Source organism: Saccopteryx leptura, chromosome 6, assembly GCF_036850995.1.
Source record: "Saccopteryx leptura isolate mSacLep1 chromosome 6, mSacLep1_pri_phased_curated, whole genome shotgun sequence".
In the NCBI taxonomy this organism is placed as follows: domain Eukaryota; kingdom Metazoa; phylum Chordata; class Mammalia; order Chiroptera; family Emballonuridae; genus Saccopteryx; species Saccopteryx leptura.
In genome coordinates, this window is record NC_089508.1 from 30,202,986 (window position 1) to 30,220,857 (window position 17,872).

At 36.2% G+C, this 17,872-nt stretch overlaps 1 protein-coding gene across 6 annotated transcripts in view; it reads right to left on the reverse strand.

Annotated features, from left to right (window-relative positions):
• The window catches only part of PCNX1 (pecanex 1), a 167,372-nt gene that overhangs the window by 63,357 nt on the left and 86,143 nt on the right, over nt 1-17,872 (reverse strand). For 4 of the 6 annotated variants that reach the window (XM_066342393.1, XM_066342389.1, XM_066342390.1 and 1 more), the window contains 4 exons: nt 7,689-7,779; nt 6,171-6,228; nt 3,834-4,051; nt 845-998 (listed from right to left, as the gene is read on the reverse strand). In XM_066342393.1, the coding sequence (XP_066198490.1) occupies nt 845-998; nt 3,834-4,051; nt 6,171-6,228; nt 7,689-7,779 (521 nt within the window). The remainder of the gene's footprint in view (nt 1-844; nt 999-3,833; nt 4,052-6,170; nt 6,229-7,688; nt 7,780-17,872) is intronic. The other 2 variants (XM_066342394.1, XM_066342392.1) reach the window with 1 other exon arrangement.

Here is a 17,872-nt window from a genome sequence, read left to right on the forward strand (position 1 = left end):
GTGATGGATGGAGACCTGACTTGGGGGGGGGGCACACAATATGGTGTACAGAAATGAGTTGTAGAATTGGGCACCTAAAACTTGTATATGGTAATTTTGTTAGCCAGTGTCACCCCAATAAATTCAATTGAATGAATGAATAAATAAATAAATAAATAAATAAATTTCAGGGTGGGCGAGTGTTCTTCATGTGAGCATAAATCAGGCAAATAACCAATACAAACAAGACTATTTCACTAGTGAAGAAAGAAAGGAAAAACAACAGTCCATGTTAACAGTCAGTCCACAGATTTTGCACAAAAGGTAAAAATTCTGGTACTAGATTCCCCCATTTTTAGCAAGGTTAAAGTTGATTAATTTTGATATTTTACAGCCAGTCTTAAAATAACAGTAAACAGACACCAATCTCCTGTTTCCAATGTCTTAAAGGAATATATATATATATATACACATACACTAGTTTTGACATTATTGGATATGTCAATGATAGAGCTTAATATGAATTTCATCTACAGAATAAAAGACTTAAAATATAGATGCGGGAGAGTTAATGTTGATAAACTGACAAGAAATAAATTTCAAAAGCGCAAATTCTTATTTGTACTAAATGCCCAAATATTTTCTTTTAATAGCAAATGTAGCTTTAAGGATGCTTCATTTACATATCACTATTTTTTAAAGTTCTGTCCCTTTTATTCCTTTCCCAATCTAATGTAAACGTCTAACAAAAATAAATTTAAAAATTAATATCCTTACTATAATTCAGTGAATTAATTATGTGAAACCTTCTACCTTTTAACACAAATATTATCCCATAGTCTGAAAAGAAGAGAGATGCTGGTACCTTAAGTAGTGAGTACTGACAGCTGGCTATCACCAGGCAGAACTGGAAGACCCAGATGTCTCTGAAGAAGCCTTGTATGAGAAGGACAGATCCCAAAAATGCTACAAGAATAGCCAGGATGACAGCTAACACATTTTCTAAGATCTCTCGGTTTCTGTAGACAGGAAAATTTATGAGTTAGTATATCATCAATATAAAAATTAATCAGAGTGAAATAAGGGAAGGCATCGATAGGAAGTTCATACTATGCATGCTAAAATGGTTCTTGTACTGGGTTTGAATAAGATTTTGGGACACACTGAAAAAGAAACTTGTTTATGTAGGAAATTAAAACAAATTCTTATGTGCAAATAAAGCATACTACAATGCATTGTGAAGTTTTTATTTTAATGCACAATATAGTTTTAAGTTCTATTTAAAAAAATTTACTTTTCTCAACATCTTTTTCTAGCTGTCAATTTGTGGCAAAAAAACAATTTTGATGGCAAAGAGCTATAGAGTGAAACAAAATCTCAAAAACCGTTTCTAAAAAATTAAAAGTTGTTATTCTATATGTTAAAACTTGTGACCAATTTTGATACCAGGTGGCTTCATTTTCCCCATCTCATCCGGCTTGAGCACGGGCTCACCAGCTTGAGCACAGGGTCGCTGGCTTGAGCCCAAAGGTCACACTGGCTTGAAGCGCAAGGTCAATGGCTTAAGCCCAAGGTTGCTGGTTTGAGCAAGGGGGTCACTGGCTCAGATGGAGATCCCCAGTCAAGGTACACATGAGAGCCTAACCAGGTGGTGACACAGTGCATAGAGCATCAGCCTGGGACGCAAAGAACCTAGGCTTGAAAACCCCCGGTCGCCAGCTTGAGCATGGGGTCGCTGGCTTGAGCCCAGGGTTGCTGGCTTGAGCAAGGGGTCACTGGCTTGGTTAGAGCCCCCCAGTCAAGGCACATTATGAGAATGCAATCAATGAACAACTAAGGTGCCGCAACGCAGAATTTATACTTCTCAACTTTCTCCCTTCCTATCCGTCTGTCCCTCTCTCTGTCTCTCTCGTTAAAATAAATAAAGGCACATGTGAGAAAGCAATCAATGAACAACAAAGGTGCCATAACTATGAGTTGATCGTTCTCATCTCTTTCCCTACCTGTCTGTCCCTGTCTCTCTGCCTGCATGTCTGTCTGTCTGTCTCTCTCTTGTGCTTAAAAAAAAAGTTTTGTCATATTTTCAAAACAAAAAACACTGGTATTTCCACTGATCTTGTAAGGCAGTTGTGGAATTACAGATTTGCTGAATCCAATGACCCTCGTCAATCCTGCTATACCACATACTGTCAACACTGCTAGACATGAACTCGTGCTCTACCCCTGGCTTTCTTTAGTCTTCAATTTTGATAATCCAATTTATCAATTTGCTCTTACTCATCTTATTTTTTGGGTGTTACATCTAAAATTTTGCCTAATCCAGTCACACATATTTTCTTCTGTTTATTTTTTTCCCATAAGTTTTACTGTTTCTGGTTTTACAATAAGGCCTATGATCCATTTAAAATTAATTCTTGTAATATGGTGCAAGGTAAGGAAACAATTCTTTTGTTTTTTGCATATGGAAATTCAATAGTTCCAGCATCTGTTGTAGTTTTCAACTCAAGACACTTTAGTTTTCATCTCTGTAAATTTGATTTTGGTCTTTTTTGTTTGTTCTATATCTCTACCAAACATTTTTAACATATGGAGTACCGTTATAACAGTTTTAAAGTCTTTGAATGCTAATTCTAATACCTGTGACAGTGACAGGTTGGTTTCAATTAATTTATCATGCCCCTAATTATAAACCATGTTTTATCCCTTGTCTGCATAGCTGGTAACCGCTGGATGGTGGACATGGTGACTCTTAACTTGCTGGGTCTGAGAATTTCTGGATTCCTGTAAGTCTTCTTGAGCTTTGTTGGAAACAGTTTGGTCCTTTCAGGTCTCACTTTTATGACTTATTAGGTGGGTGTGGAATAGTGCTCATACTAGGACTAATTACTCCCCATTCCTAAAGCAAGACTTTCCTGAATGTGCTACATAGTGCCCATGAAATATGAATTATGAGTTTCTTCCACCTGCTGGTGGGAACAGGCAGTATTCCTGGCCTGTGTGAATGCTGGGCACTTCCCTCTATTTCTTTCACATGGTTCTTCCCCTGGTCTCGGGTAGTTTCTTCACATAAATTCACTTGTCAATACTCTGCTAAACAGTCGAGGAAACCCACCGCAGATCTGAGATTCTGAGCAGCAATCCTTTCTCTGATGTTCTGTCCTATGGACTCTTTAGCTCCATCTCCACGCCAGGAAGTCTGCTAGACTCTGCGTTAGTCGCTCCCCACTGTGTCACAGCCTGGGAACTCTTTCAAGCCAGTAAAAGCTGGAGCAACTGTATGGTTCACATAATTTATTTCCCATCTCTCAGGAATCACTATCCTTTGTAGTCTCATTTCCAATGTCTTGAAAACCATTGTTTCACGCGTTTTGTCTGTTTGTCATTGTTTTAGGTAAGAGGAGAAAGCCAGTCTTTGCTACTCCATGCTAATTCCATGCAGCATTTAGTCACCACATTCATAACAGACTAATACTGTTTGCTATTAAGATTAGTACTAAGAGACAGGAAACAAAGTTTCCCCTTATGTCTTTTATCATATATTTAGGATTATGTTACCTATAACCTGAAATCATTAATGCTTTATTTTCTCTGAGTTTTATGTAGTGTTGCATGATTCTTATTGATGATAAAAAGGTTTTCGTATATACATTAAAAGTGCCACAAAAAGGTTTTTAATGAGTTCAAGAGAATCAGTGTTTGGGAACTGATTTTATCTCAAATTTTATCTCAAAAGGACCAAAATAAAAAACATTTTCCAACATGGTAAGCAAGTAAAAATGTCAGTGAGTTACTAGGAACATTTCAATTTAAAACTAAAATCTATACATATCTTTACTATCACACTAGATTCTCACCTGTCAAACAGGGCCAGAAGTGTGAGCCTGTCGAAGTGGATGCCGACCCACAGCTGGGGCAGGACCCAAAGGCGGTAGTAGTGTTTCACCTTCTGGGCGGCTTCCTCTGTTGGACCGTAAGTAGCTGCCAGATCTGGGCTTAGATCAATGTCTTGTTGCTCCAACAAATCTGTATCGATGGTCAATAGTCTGTTCAATCGAATCTGTGGGAGAGAGAGCTAAGAGAAAGTCAGTGCTGAAGGCTAAACACATCTGTCATCAAGTCACCATTCAGAGTTACCGATTACCTAAGCCCCTTAATTTTTTATACTGGTACACTCCTCGTGGATGTGTTATAACCACTAGCAGCTACAGAAAGTACAATAGAAAGTAAAATAAAGCAACTTAACAGGCCTTTTGGAAAGCTTTTACCAGGAAAAGTGTTTAAAATCTTAACATTTTATGACTGTTTAGTTAGTAAATACATTAAAATCACTTACAGTGAATCAGTAGTGGCTTACCTCCTCCCTGTCACATTTATAGTCAGCTCTCATTAAGCTATGAACCTCATTCCCATGTTAAATCTAAGATCCTCTGCATTGGACCCAATGCCTTCAACTCTCATGTACTACAGTTTCTTATCACTGTTGTTACTGTTCTCACATCCCTCCCTCACCCCCCCACTCTGTTTTTGCTGTTCTGGCCCGGTGCTCGTCTGAGATGCTACAGGAAATGACCGCATTGCGTTTCTTTTAGCTTTAACTCCTCCGTTCCCCAGTTCCCCTGCCTCTGAGAGAACCCAGTTCACGGCACTGAGCTCAGCACGAACCAGCACTGTGCTGTCTGAAGGCTCCAATACACTTCGCAGTAGAAAAACAATAACCATTTTCCCTATGTTACTTTCTTATGGAGCTTCTAAGAATAAACCACAGCATAAAGTAGGAACAATTTTCACTTTTTTCAAAGACATACACGTTATAGTTAAGAAAACTACACAGCCACTATCTCTAAGCCTTTACAAAGACATCCTCAAACACTTCTTTTCTTATGCTCTATAGCAGGGTTCCCTAACCTTAACACTACATGAATTGTCAGCCAGATGATTCTAAGCTGTGGGGTTATGCTGCCCACTGTCGGGTGTTTTAACACTCTGGCTTCTATCCACTAGATACTGGTAGCATTCCCCCTGCTGTGACAAGCAAAAATGTTTCTAGACATTGCCAAATGTCCACTGGTTGAAAACCTTTGCTTTAAGCCAACTTCCCATCTAAATTCTTAAAACCCTGTTCACAACTCTTCGTCTTCATAATTAACCCCTATAGCACTACACTTACCTCCCTATATCTCGTGTGTTATTTATAAGGATTTCATCCATTTTGTCTTTACCAATTGTTGGGCAAATGAGTTTGTAAAATCTGTATTTTCTAGGTTTGCTCACTTTTATTGTTAAAATTGGCCACTGCCCATGTGAATGGCGCTGCCAGGTGAAACTGCTGATTACTCTCCTGCTTGGGAAGGGGCTTTGTTATGCTAATGTGTGCTGGAGGAAGGGTTTTTGCACCAAGAAAAGTTTGTGCAGAAGGAGGAGAAGCAGCAGTAGCCAAGATGGAGGGGAAGGAGAGAGAAGCCAGGATGTGCAGAGATGAGAAGGGAGAAGGGGTGCAGATGGAGAACCAGAGGTGACTGAGCTGGTGGGGGCCTTTGATTCTAGGAAAACCCGGATGTGTCAGTAGCTTTGTGAGCACTGAATGAGAGGGTTTTGGGGCTCTGTGTGTTTTTTTACTTGCCTGCTGGGTGCAAGGCTAGAATAAAGAAATGACCCACCAGTTTTTGGATCCGCTATTTCTCTACCATCTGTCTGAATCTAATGGGAACCTGCATGTGAATGGCCACGATGATGGCGGCCCCTGGCCATACACCCAACTTCAACATATAATTTCAATGGCAAAGACTGTTATCTTTTTAAAATATCTCTACTGTATTTTATGTGACATATTCTTTATACAGTGATGTCATCACTAAGCTTTCAAAACATACACACTGAGATATAAATAACAACCAATAAATAACTGAACTAATCTCATAATATTCAAAGTTAAAGTTTTAAAATGAACTAAAAATGGCACAACCAGATTATCACATTGGTGAATAAAGAAAACTTTATATACCCTCAAAATGTGATTACTGATTCATACATAGCTAATTAAACTTCATGGTGTTTAACAAAGAACTACTAAGAAGAGATCCACTATGGGACAGCGAAAGTATTTTGCCATATTTTTCAACAAATTTTGTATTTTTCTGATTTGTGTAACAGCAATCTGAAAACATATTTTATAAAAATAAAGGAAAACCTACCACATCATGTGGATAAAATCGAACTGAGGTAGAACTGGATACATGAGAATCCGTGTCACTAAAATAAAATGATAAAGATTTTAGGGAATAAACAGCTTGCCAGGTAATAGAAAAATAAAAAAACAAATCTTGTAACAACTAGATATTTACAGTGTCTTCATTTTTTTATGTCAACTTCAAAATGTAAGACATTATTTTCCTAGAGCTGTGATTAAGAGTATATATAGTCTCTTAGAGTATCTGTATTCAAATCTCTTCATCAACTGAATGAGATCTTAGACATGTTATCCAACCTTTATATATTTCAGTTCTCCTCATCAGTAACATAGGATGACAGTACCTTTATTCCAAGGTTCTTATGCAAAGTGTTTAAGAAAGCAATTGACATATTTCCTAGAACCACAATAAATTTAGCTAAACAGCCCAGAACATGACAATTCAGTTTCTATAGTTCAGTCAAGGTTACATTTCAAAACTTGAGACCTTACCACATTTATGGTGTAAGAAATTATTTTTGTCTTGAATTATATTAAGGCTAATTACTTCTACTCCTGCATTCTCCTACTGTTAGAAAACACCTAACACACCAATTTAATCATTTTTGACATGAATTCTGAAACTGGACTAAAGGAGTTTAAAGAATTTAGTTTCCTAAATGTTCCGTCTTTTCAGCAGATATGTGACACTTTCATCTATGTGGCTATAAAATCCTATTGCTTTAAATAACATCTCAACACTTAAAAAACTAAGTGAATTGCCCAGAGATGTATGTAATCTTTAAGTAGGTGTGTCCATTATTAAATGGAAATCCTAAAAGAATCAAATGACCCTAGTGAAAACAGGGAGCTAATTAATCAATAACGGATTTTGAAGTAGCAACTTGCACAGATGAACAATAATATTAAAATTTTACAAAATTTTTTTAACATATTCTAAACTATAATTATGTCTTATGGTCAAGATTTCTAATTCCTTATTTTCTTTTCTAATATCAGTGTTATCTTAAATAATTCCTTCCTAAGGAAAGGTGGAAAAAGAAGCTAAATGTAACATATGACCTTCTTATAGCTGGCAAACAAATTTTAAAACAAAATAAAAGCTGATCGTTTAAGATTCCTGATAAAACCCTTACAAGGATGTAAAATATTTAAATTACACATAAGAAAAAGGAAACGAATGGGTATAATTTAGTTGTGTAAATATTTTTCTAATAAGCTTTTTTACATCCTATATTTATCATGAAATCTATAGTTAAATTTGCAACTATGCAAACTACTGTCCTACTGTAAGATCAGCAGGAAATGTTTACTTCATTTTAAAAGACACAATAATTTTTAAGAATAATGCTTTTATTCCAAAGTAACAAATTCTACTTTAACTCTCTAGAGACAAATGTACTATGACAAATTAAGCCAATATGAACAAATGTTTTAAAACATTTATATATAAAGGCTTAAAAACACTAAATATGGCACATATATGCAAGTACACACTCTTCCAAAATGATTTCACACATACCAGATATTAGATGCTCTTCTTGTTGCTGGTTCAAAATTCACAAGTGACATATCACAGCCACCAGTCTCATAAAGTGTAGAAGAGAACTTACCTAGCAAATAAATGATTTTTTAAAAAAGTCATTAGAATACTCAGAGTTTTTCCTTCACAAAACACTAATTTTTTTTTAACTTATTACAATTTAAGAAAATGTACTATAATCTCTTCCCAAAATATTTTAAAAGAAATGACTGGCACATAATTCAGCATGTAGATTGAAAAGTAATGCTAAAATAAACAGTGGGCAGAATGTCAACATACATAATCAGGTATTAAAAGTAAGGTACTGAAGTCATCTTTGCAATACCAGTCTCCTCTTCTCCCCTCCTAGAACATTCTTAAGTAGTATTATGAATGAATTTAGTGCTGTGTAAAAGTCACCTGACCACTACTTGCAAGCAGTGAATGAGCATTTGGAAAGCTGCTTAAGTTTTAAGACAGCTCACACTGCCAGATGACAAATATTTGTGATCAACTTTTGTTTGTTTAGAAAAAATGAAGACTGTCAAAATGGATATAAAGATAAAGTATAATAATGTTGGTAATTAAGTAAATGTATTTAATGAACATTATTATTTGTAGATTGCACAAGAACTCTAAAAAAATTTAGGAATACCATTTGCTGTAGCTGAGTATCGCTACTAAACTGATGGAAGATTTAGGAATGATGGTGGTTGCAAACAAATACAGGTTTAAAAGACTCTTAAAATGAACTTTATAAGATAAAATTATTTCTGATAATGAAATTTTAAAAAGCTAGACACTGTCTGAAATTCATTCTTTCCCTTGACAAACTAGGGTAGTCATATCAGTTAGGTTAGGGAGGATAAATAACTGATATAAACTTCTAGTAAGCAATGAGAGACGTGCACATCCCTAAAACCGCATGCATCTAGTCCAGGCTGCTTTTCCTTTTATGGGGGTTTGGTTTACCTAGCTGGAATTACTGAGGTTATGGATAGGAAGAATCTTAAAAGGCAATTTCACCTCGTGGCAGGGCTAAGAGATTTCTCTTCTATGACTATAATAAAAATAGTATACTATAAGGATTTTTATTTCAGTGAAATCCTTGAAAAGTGACAATAAAAGGTGCTCATAATACACTAATAATATAAGGATTTACAGAACATTTCACCAATTACTTTAAAAGTACTAGAATTGGAAAAAAAGTACTTTATTTAATAGCATAATTTGAGAACTTTCTATGGATCAGAAGGAATACACAAATGTTTTATTTTATTATAGTGTTTTTTGTAGTAGCAATTTTTTTGTCAGAATAACATATTCCTGCAATAAATAAGAAAAACAATGTCTGAGAAATGCTCAGTTCATCTGCTGTTTTTCAAGGGAGAATTACTCAGCATGTGGATTACCTAACACTGCTGTCAGGCATGAGTCATACACTCTTAGCCCCTCTAAAAGAAACCAGATTCATAAACAAAAATGAAATTATATAAGCTGTCAACTTGGCTACTTCTTACATCTATTACTGACATTTTTTTTTGAAGTGTTAGGGTGAATTGCAGAAATTGTTAGTGGAGAACAAAAATCAAAAGTACTGGCTTGACTGAGATTTAGAAATTATTTTTAAATTGCAATTGTTATGCTCTTTCCTCACTCACTGTGGGTAATCAGATTGGTTATGCTACTATAATTAACTTACATTTTCAGAAAAAATACCTTAATAAAATCACTGATTGTATAAATGCAGAAGAATTATACACCCAAGTTAAATAGCTAGAGGGCTAGGCTACGGTGTGTGAAATCCAGGAAGAATGGATACGTGCGTATGTTTATATCACATAATTGGTGTGCATTTTAGAAATAACTCTATATTCAACAGTATTTAGATTATTAAAGCATATTCTGAGTAATTAAGCATTCCATGGGATTTTTAGTAATATAAGTCCTGTTCTTAGAATAGTAAATAAATATTTACATGCAACTGAAATCAACTAAAGATTAATACTCTTTGTACAAGTGGAAAAGTAAAAGAACATTAAGTCACTATACAACTATGTCTTTTATGTAGAGATGTCTAATATGAAACTTTTACCCAGAAATAGATGCATTTTAAATAAATACAAACAAAAATAAAGCATGTCCCCTACAACACTATTTTAGACAAAAAGCTGGAAAATTGAGCAGTTTTATTACTACATAAATCTGTAACTCTGAATACTTCTATACAAACCAATGACTAAACAAGTAATAAAACTTAAACAAAAAAAATTTAAACAGAAGCATAAAACATGTGTAAGAGCAGCTATAATTTTAACAAATGTGCACAACTTCAGCAGTACTTTTTATTTCTTCCTAAGAAGTTTTGGTCTACCTACTAGCTTTAAGAACGTGTTCAGGTTCTTAAAAACATACATGGCACATGGCAGAACAAAGTAACATCCTATCAAGGCTTCATGGTATATTCCAAGCTTACTCCACTGAAAGAGCAGATTCCATCCACTTCTATCTTTGGGCTGAGCAAGTAACAGCACTTCAGAAGTAACAAATTTTATCAAAAGATAAGCAACTCAAAGAAAAAAAATTACACTAAAAATATTTAGCATAAGGCTTCAGTGAAAAATGAGTAACATTTTAATGTATTATTTGATAATTAAAGGCATCTTCAAAAATAACCAGAACAGAAATCAGTATATATTGCTTTAGTTAATAAAGATAAAGACTATCTTAAATTTGTCCAAATCATCTTAGCATGCATAACAATTTTACATATATCCCATTTGAGATTAAACCTATGATCATAGTTAACATTAGGATCCAAAGTAAAATGTGCCTTTATTAATAGCCCAATCTTAACATTATTCTGTATGAAGAAAAATACTTCAATTTAAATATTTCTAATGACCATAAGTTGGGAAGAAAATAGAAAATCAATGCAATTATTTCCTCTCCACATGAATTATGATTATAAACTAAGTCATCTCATCATAATTCAACTCTCCTGTCATAATTAATTATATCTAACAGAATGGCTCTGTCACAATTTAAAAAAGAAAAAAGTTTATTTCTGGCAAAATAAACAAGATGGGGGCTAGAATTACAAACTTACTTATGATATTGACTATAATATAGCATCTCCAAAGCTAAAGAAAAAAAAATAAGGTATCTGGTATTTTTAAATTTTGAATATTCAGTAACTACTATTGTCTATAAAAATTAAATTTAATTATGCAAAACCATTTCTCTGAGGTAGGAGAATTTCTACCATAGGTCAATTTATAAATGATCAACAGGAAGATGAGTAAAACTGAATCCTGACTTAAGGAAGGAGGACAATTGAAGCACGTGCCCGAGGACACAAATGGTCCAGCAGACCAATGCAAATACACACTGGCAAACAGACGGAAGACGGGAGAAAGGAATGGGATTCTTTCACTTGTCCTATCAATAAAAACCCCCGCCACATGACACACAGTTAAACACATGAAGTCTGTAACTAGTGCTCGCCTAAGAAAGCCAACTATTTGGTTCTTGATGTCACTGTTCCACCTATGTACTTTGGAGGGAGGTGGGTACTCACAGGACAAATCAGCTGTAGGGCTTCTCTAATCACCCAGTACCAACAGCAGAGGCCTGTGCTGTTCAGTCTGTGATCTGCAAACCTAATCCTGCACACTTCTCATCTGCCTTCCCCTTCTCTCGCATTACTCCTATGGCTGATAGGGTTTTAAGAGCAAAGAGGTACAAAGGAGGCAACTTTATAGTGTTTTTTAAGAAGGCTGTTAAAGGGCCACACACATCTATCTATATTACTAATCTGAGTATTCTACAAAAAGTGTTTATTTCTGATAATAAGTATTGAATATATTATTACACTTTTGAGAGAAGGCCTTTAAGATTAGTTCCAACTTCATGACTAGCACCCCCGTTATTATGAGTTTTCACCCATATAGAAATGATTCCTTTTATTGCTGCTTACAGGTTAATGGACTTGTTTCTCCCTAGATGAGAAGGCAGGAAACTTTATGTAAAAGGCCAGATAAATCTTAGGCTTTGTGGGCCATAGGGTCTCTGCTGGAACAACTGAAGTCTGACATCACAGTACGAGAGCAAGGACAGCAAATGCATAACATAAATACGTATTTACTTCACTAACAAAGACAAGCATCAAGCTAGATTTTGGCCTAAGGCTGTAGTCTGCCAACCTCTGTACGAGGTTAGAAGTCTTAGGCTTCTAAAACCACTTTAACTCTAGTGCTACAATGAAAATCAAATCACTATGCTATTTTTAATGAAAGTTTCAATATTAAAAAAAAAACGTTTCAATATTGAGAACCAGTCCTTCTCTTCCTGGAGTGCACAACACTGTGGCTAGGTTTTTAAAACAGGAGAAGAAGAAGAAAAGGGCACGTACTAGAACGAAGATGTTGCTTTAGAAGAGAGTTTTTGAGAACTGGTAAGGTGTCAAGACAGATAAATCTACTGCTTGGCAACAGTAAAAGAGATTTACTTAGATATATTTACTGATGTGACCATTGTTCTCGAGTTCTGATTTAACAGGTCATGCCTTACTTCCCTATTAACTTCACACCCACTGTCTAACCCCAAGAATAGGTGATCCTTCCAAAAGTCAATATACAAGTTCATATTCTACTTCGATTTAATCTGCTCATATTTTTTATTACCTTGGCAAAATAATCCATAATAGTAATATTGATGACATCACAATTAATTAAGTAAACTAAAAGGCAAGCCACAGAATGGGAGCAAATATTTATCATTTGTATCTGACATATTATCTGTATCTAAAATGTTAAAAGAACTCTTACACCTCAGTAATAAGACAACCCAATTTTAAAGTAAAACATTTGGACACACTTCACAAAGACGATAGATATGGAGTCTTAATAAGCACATCAAAAGATGCTCATCATTTTTAGTCATAAAAGAAATGTCAAGTTAAATCACAATGAGATACCATTATACATCCACTAGGGCTAAAATTTAAAAGACTGACAATAACAAATAATAGAAAGAACAGTAACAACTGGAATTTGAACACATTACTGCTAGGTATGTAAAACCACTTTTGTAAAGAGTTTAGAAGTTTTATTTACAATAGCCAAAAACTGGAAACAACACAAACATCCATTAACAGATGAACAGATACAGAATGTGCAGCAGGCTCACAGAATACTCAGTAACAACAAGGAACTACAAACACAACATCATAATGAATCTTGAAAGCATCATCTGAAGCTGAAACTAAATACAAAGGCTACAAATTGTGTAATTGCCATTACATGAAGTTCTTTGAAAGGGAAAACCATAATGACATAAAGTTCAGAGTGGCTACCTGAGGCCAGAGGTGGAGGAGCAATGAACAGCAATGGGGACACAAAGAATGTTTTTAAAATGATAGAAATGTTCAGTATCTTCATTGTGGTGTTTCACATATATGCACATCTGTTAAAACTCATCAAATTGTACGTGTTAAATGGATGCACTTTGGTTGGCTCAGTGGACAGAACGTCAACCCAGTATATGAATGTCTCGGGTTTGATTCCCAGTCAGGACACACAAAAGAAGCAACCATCTGCTTCTCTCCCCCACAACCTCCCCTGTCTTTCCCTCTTCCCTCCCATAGCCAGTGGCTCCATTCATTCAAGCATTGGCCCTGGGCACTGAGGATAGCTTGGTTGGTCCCAGTGCCAGCCTCAGGTGCTAAAAATAGCTCGGTTGATTCAAGCATCGGCCCCAGATGAGGGTTGCTGGGTGGATCCCAGTTGGGGCACATGTGAGTGTTTGTCTCACTATCCCCCCTCCTCTCACTAAATAAATAAATAAACAAATAAAATGGATGTATTTTATCATATCTAAATAATATGTCCAGAAAACGAATTTAAAAACAAAGAAAAAGATTGGTCAGGTAAAAATCAGAGTAAATGAGTGTAAGATAGCATGTAGTCAGTAAAATTTCCACAAGATAACAATCAAGATTTTGGAGAGTGAGTGATGCTTGTTTTGTGTTTCATTTTTAAAATACTATGCATTAGAAGATTCAAAAGTAATACATAAAATGAAGAGAGCTCCACATTTCCCAGAGATAGCCCCTGTAAAGAACAGTTTTCATGTTCTTCTGAACAATTTCAATACATGTTTTGTCCCAAGACAAAAGGGATCATTCCGCACACACACACTTTCTAAAACCTACTTTTTTTTTTGCTTACTAAGTAGCTTACTTTTTTTTTGAGAGAGAGACAGAGAGAACAGATAGGAATAGACGGACAAGGAAGAGAGATGAGAAATATCAATTCTTTGGTGCAGCTCCTTACTTGTTCATTGATTGATTTCTCATATGTGCCTTGACCAGGGGGCTACAGCTGAGCAAGTGACTCCTTGTTCAAGCCAGCGACCTTGGGCTTCAAGTCAGCAACCTTTGGGTTCAAGTCAGAGACCATGGGGTCATGTCTATGATCCCACACTCAAGTCCCTGTTCTCAAACTAGTGAGACCGCACTCCAGCCGATGAGCCTGCGCTCAAGGTGGCAACCTCAGCATTTTGAACCTGGGTCCTTGGTGTCCCAGTCCAATGCTCTATCCACAGCAACACTGCTTGGTCAGGCAGTAGCTTACATTTTCATATCAATAATACAGACGTATCAAGTCCTGAATATTACACTATGTTGATGTACTATCATTTCTTTCAGGGTTCTCTAGTAATAGACATTTAGGTTAATATTTTCAAAACTAAAAACAATAAATATCCATATATATATATATATATATATATATATATATATATATATATATATGGTCTACCGGAAAGTTCTGTCCATTTTTGGAATAAAACAAAATACAAATTTTTCTTACCATCAACTTTATTAAATAATGTAATTGCCATTATTAATGATTTCTTGCCAGCGTGAGGGCAATTTGTATATCCCATTTTTGAAAAATGTTTTATCTTTTGATGCGAAAAATTGAACCAGTGCTTGTTTGTTATCTTCTCCATTTTTGAATTTTTTGCCCTTCAAAAAATTTTGTAAGGACAAAAACAAGTGATAGTCGGAGGGTGCTAAGTCCGGGGAATATGGTGGATGCGACAGACATGCTTCTGTAGCATTTCCTCCTTGTTGAAATTTGTAAAAATTACAGTGGCGTAAATGAACTCTATCAGTAGCCATGGGTACACTATGGCTTCCCACATAAGACTAATGTGAATCAACTTTGTTTTAGTTAACCTGCTACGTCAGTATGTATACATTAAGTGATAAAAATAGAGAGGCACACATGCGCCAAATAAACATGTGCTTACGTGTTGAAACTTGTGATAGAAACGGATAGAACTTTCCAGTAGACCATATATATGTATATACCTTTGCATGTTTATAAAATTTGTGGATCAAAAAAAAAATGTGTGGATCAAAATTTGGTCTGTAGTTTTAAACTATCTTCCAAAAACATTCACTCTTTTAGTTGTCTATTTCTCTAGTCCCTTCCCAACAATGAACATTCAACAGATAAAAAAAAAAAATCCCAATCCTATTTTTAATTTGCAATTTTAAAAATTATGAGCAAGACTAAGCTGTTAGTCCATAATTGCAAGCTACTTATATTTCTTTAAACTCTCAACTTTTCTAGGTCACTAACTTTATCTTCATGTTGAGGAATATCTACGGGATAAGAGTTGGAATAGACTTTATCTACATTTATTTATTTATTTATTTATCTATCTACGGGATAAGAGTTAGAATAGACTTTATCTACATTTATTTATTTATTTATTTATTTATTTATTTATTTATTTATTTTTGTATTTTTCTGAAGCTGGTAACGGGGAGAGACAGTCAGACTCCCACATGCGCCCAACTGGGATCCACCCGGCACACCCACCAGGGGCGACGCTCTGCCCACCAGGGGGCGATGCTCTGCCCCTCCGGGGCGTCGCTCTGCCGCTACCAGAGCCACTCTAGCGCCTGGGGCAGAGGCCAAGGAGCCATCTCCAGCGCCCGGGCCATCTTTGCTCCAATGGAGCCTTGGCTGCGGGAGGGAAAGAGAGAGACAGAGAGGAAGGAGGGGAGGGGGAGGAGAAGCAAATGGGTGCTTCTCCTATGTGCCCTGGCCGGGAATCGAACCCGGGTCCCCTGCACGCCAGGCCGACGCTCTACCGCTGAGCCAACCAGCTAGGGCTACATTTATTTTTAATTTATTGTGTTTGTGGGGATAAAACAGACATTCTCAAACCTTGCCAAAGTATAAACTGGTACAAGCTTTCCATAAAGCAATTAAGAGTATATATCAGCCTGACCAAATGGTGGCGCAGTGGATAGAGCCTTGACCTGGGAGACTGAGGACCCAAGTTCAAAACCCTGAGGTAGCCAGTTGGACCATGGGATCTTAGACATGACCCTACCGTCATTGGCTTGAGCCCAAAGGTCACTGGCTTGGGCCCAACGTCACTGCCCCCCCCCATCAAGGCACATATGACAAAGCAATCAATGAACAACTAAAGTGTCACAACTATGAGTTGATGCTTATCTCTCTCCCTTCCTGTCTGTCTCTGTCTCTCTTTAAAAAAAAAAGAAAAGTATATATATCAAAGCCCAAATGTTTATTCCCCCGGACTGATGATTCCATTTCAACATATTTAGCCTAAAAAAATTTTTTTTCACTGCTGTACAGAAAAGTTTATGTAAAAGGTGCTCAGCAGAGCGTTTATCATCACAATAGGAAGTATCAGGGATCACTGAATACTAACAATGGAGTAAGTTACTAGCTAAGTAAATTATGATAAATAATAATGTTAATGACAATAAGAGCAATAATTATTTATATAACTGACTATTACCAAGCACTTTCTTATTGCTTTCATATTTTAGGGATATAATCTTCACCATAAACCTATGTAGTTATCATTATTACCCCACTTGATAAATCAGGATACAAAAATTCATACACTAGAACAAAAGTCACACAGCATGATCTCAATTCTGTTTTAGAAAAATATGCATGTGAGCATTATAAAGGAAGAAAAAAATTCTACGTTAAAAGTGAACATTTCTAAGTGAAGAGATTACAAGTGACTTCATTTTCTTAATTTGTATTTCTGTTGTAAGAATGGGAAAAGCAAGTTTAAAATTTATCAAAAGAAAGTATAAGAATATCCACCAACCCCCTTAACACTTTTTTCATTTTAGATGTGATAAAACATTTTTGCTATTTCAATAGAAACATTTTACTTTCATTTATATATACTTTATGTTGCCCTACCCCCCCCAAAAAAACAAAAAATTTAGTCATTTTTGTATTAAAAAATAATAAAGAATAAAATCAAGGTTGCTGCAAAAAAAATGTAGATTTATTTTTGTTATTAAGTGAGAGGCAGGGAGGCAGTGACCGGTGCCCACATGTGTCCTGACCAACCAGGATCCACCTGGCAAGCACCCTATGGGACAATGATCTGCCCGTCTGGGGTCGATGTTCAGTTGCTCAGCAACGAGCCATTTTAGAACCTGAGCCGAGGCAATGGAGCCATCCTCAGTACCCGGGGCCAACTTGCTCAAACTGTGGCATGGCTGTGGGAAGGGAAGAAAGAGAGAGAGAGAGGAAGAGAGAGGGAGCTAGAAAGAGGGGGGGAGAAAGAGAGAGAGAGAGAGAGAGAGAGAGAGAGTGTGTGTGTGTGTGAGAGAGAGAGAGAGAGAGAGAGAGAGAGCAAGAAAGGGGGAAGGATAGAGAAGATGGTCGCTTCTCCTGTGTGTCATCAGAAATGAACCCAGGACTTCCACATGCCTGGCCGATGCTCTACTGCAGAGCCAACCAGCCAGAGCAAGAATGTAACATTTTTATAGATGAATAAAAATGATCTACTATAACACAGGGCTTTGAAGTAGAGACTCCAAGGTCCCTACAGCCCTCTTAACTCCACATGTAGAAAAGGAAAAGTGTTATGAAGTAGTCAAAATGCCACAGAGTAAGTACATGACATATATCATCTTTTTTAAACAACAGGATAACTAGAAAAAATCACTAAAAGTATAGAGCATCTGAGTTTCTGCTTTTTTTGTTTGTTTTTTAACAGAGACAGAGAGAGAGTCAGAGAGAGGGATAGATAGGGACAGACAGGAACAGAGAGAGATGAGAAGCATCAATCATTAGTTTTTCGTTGCGACACCTTAGTTGTTC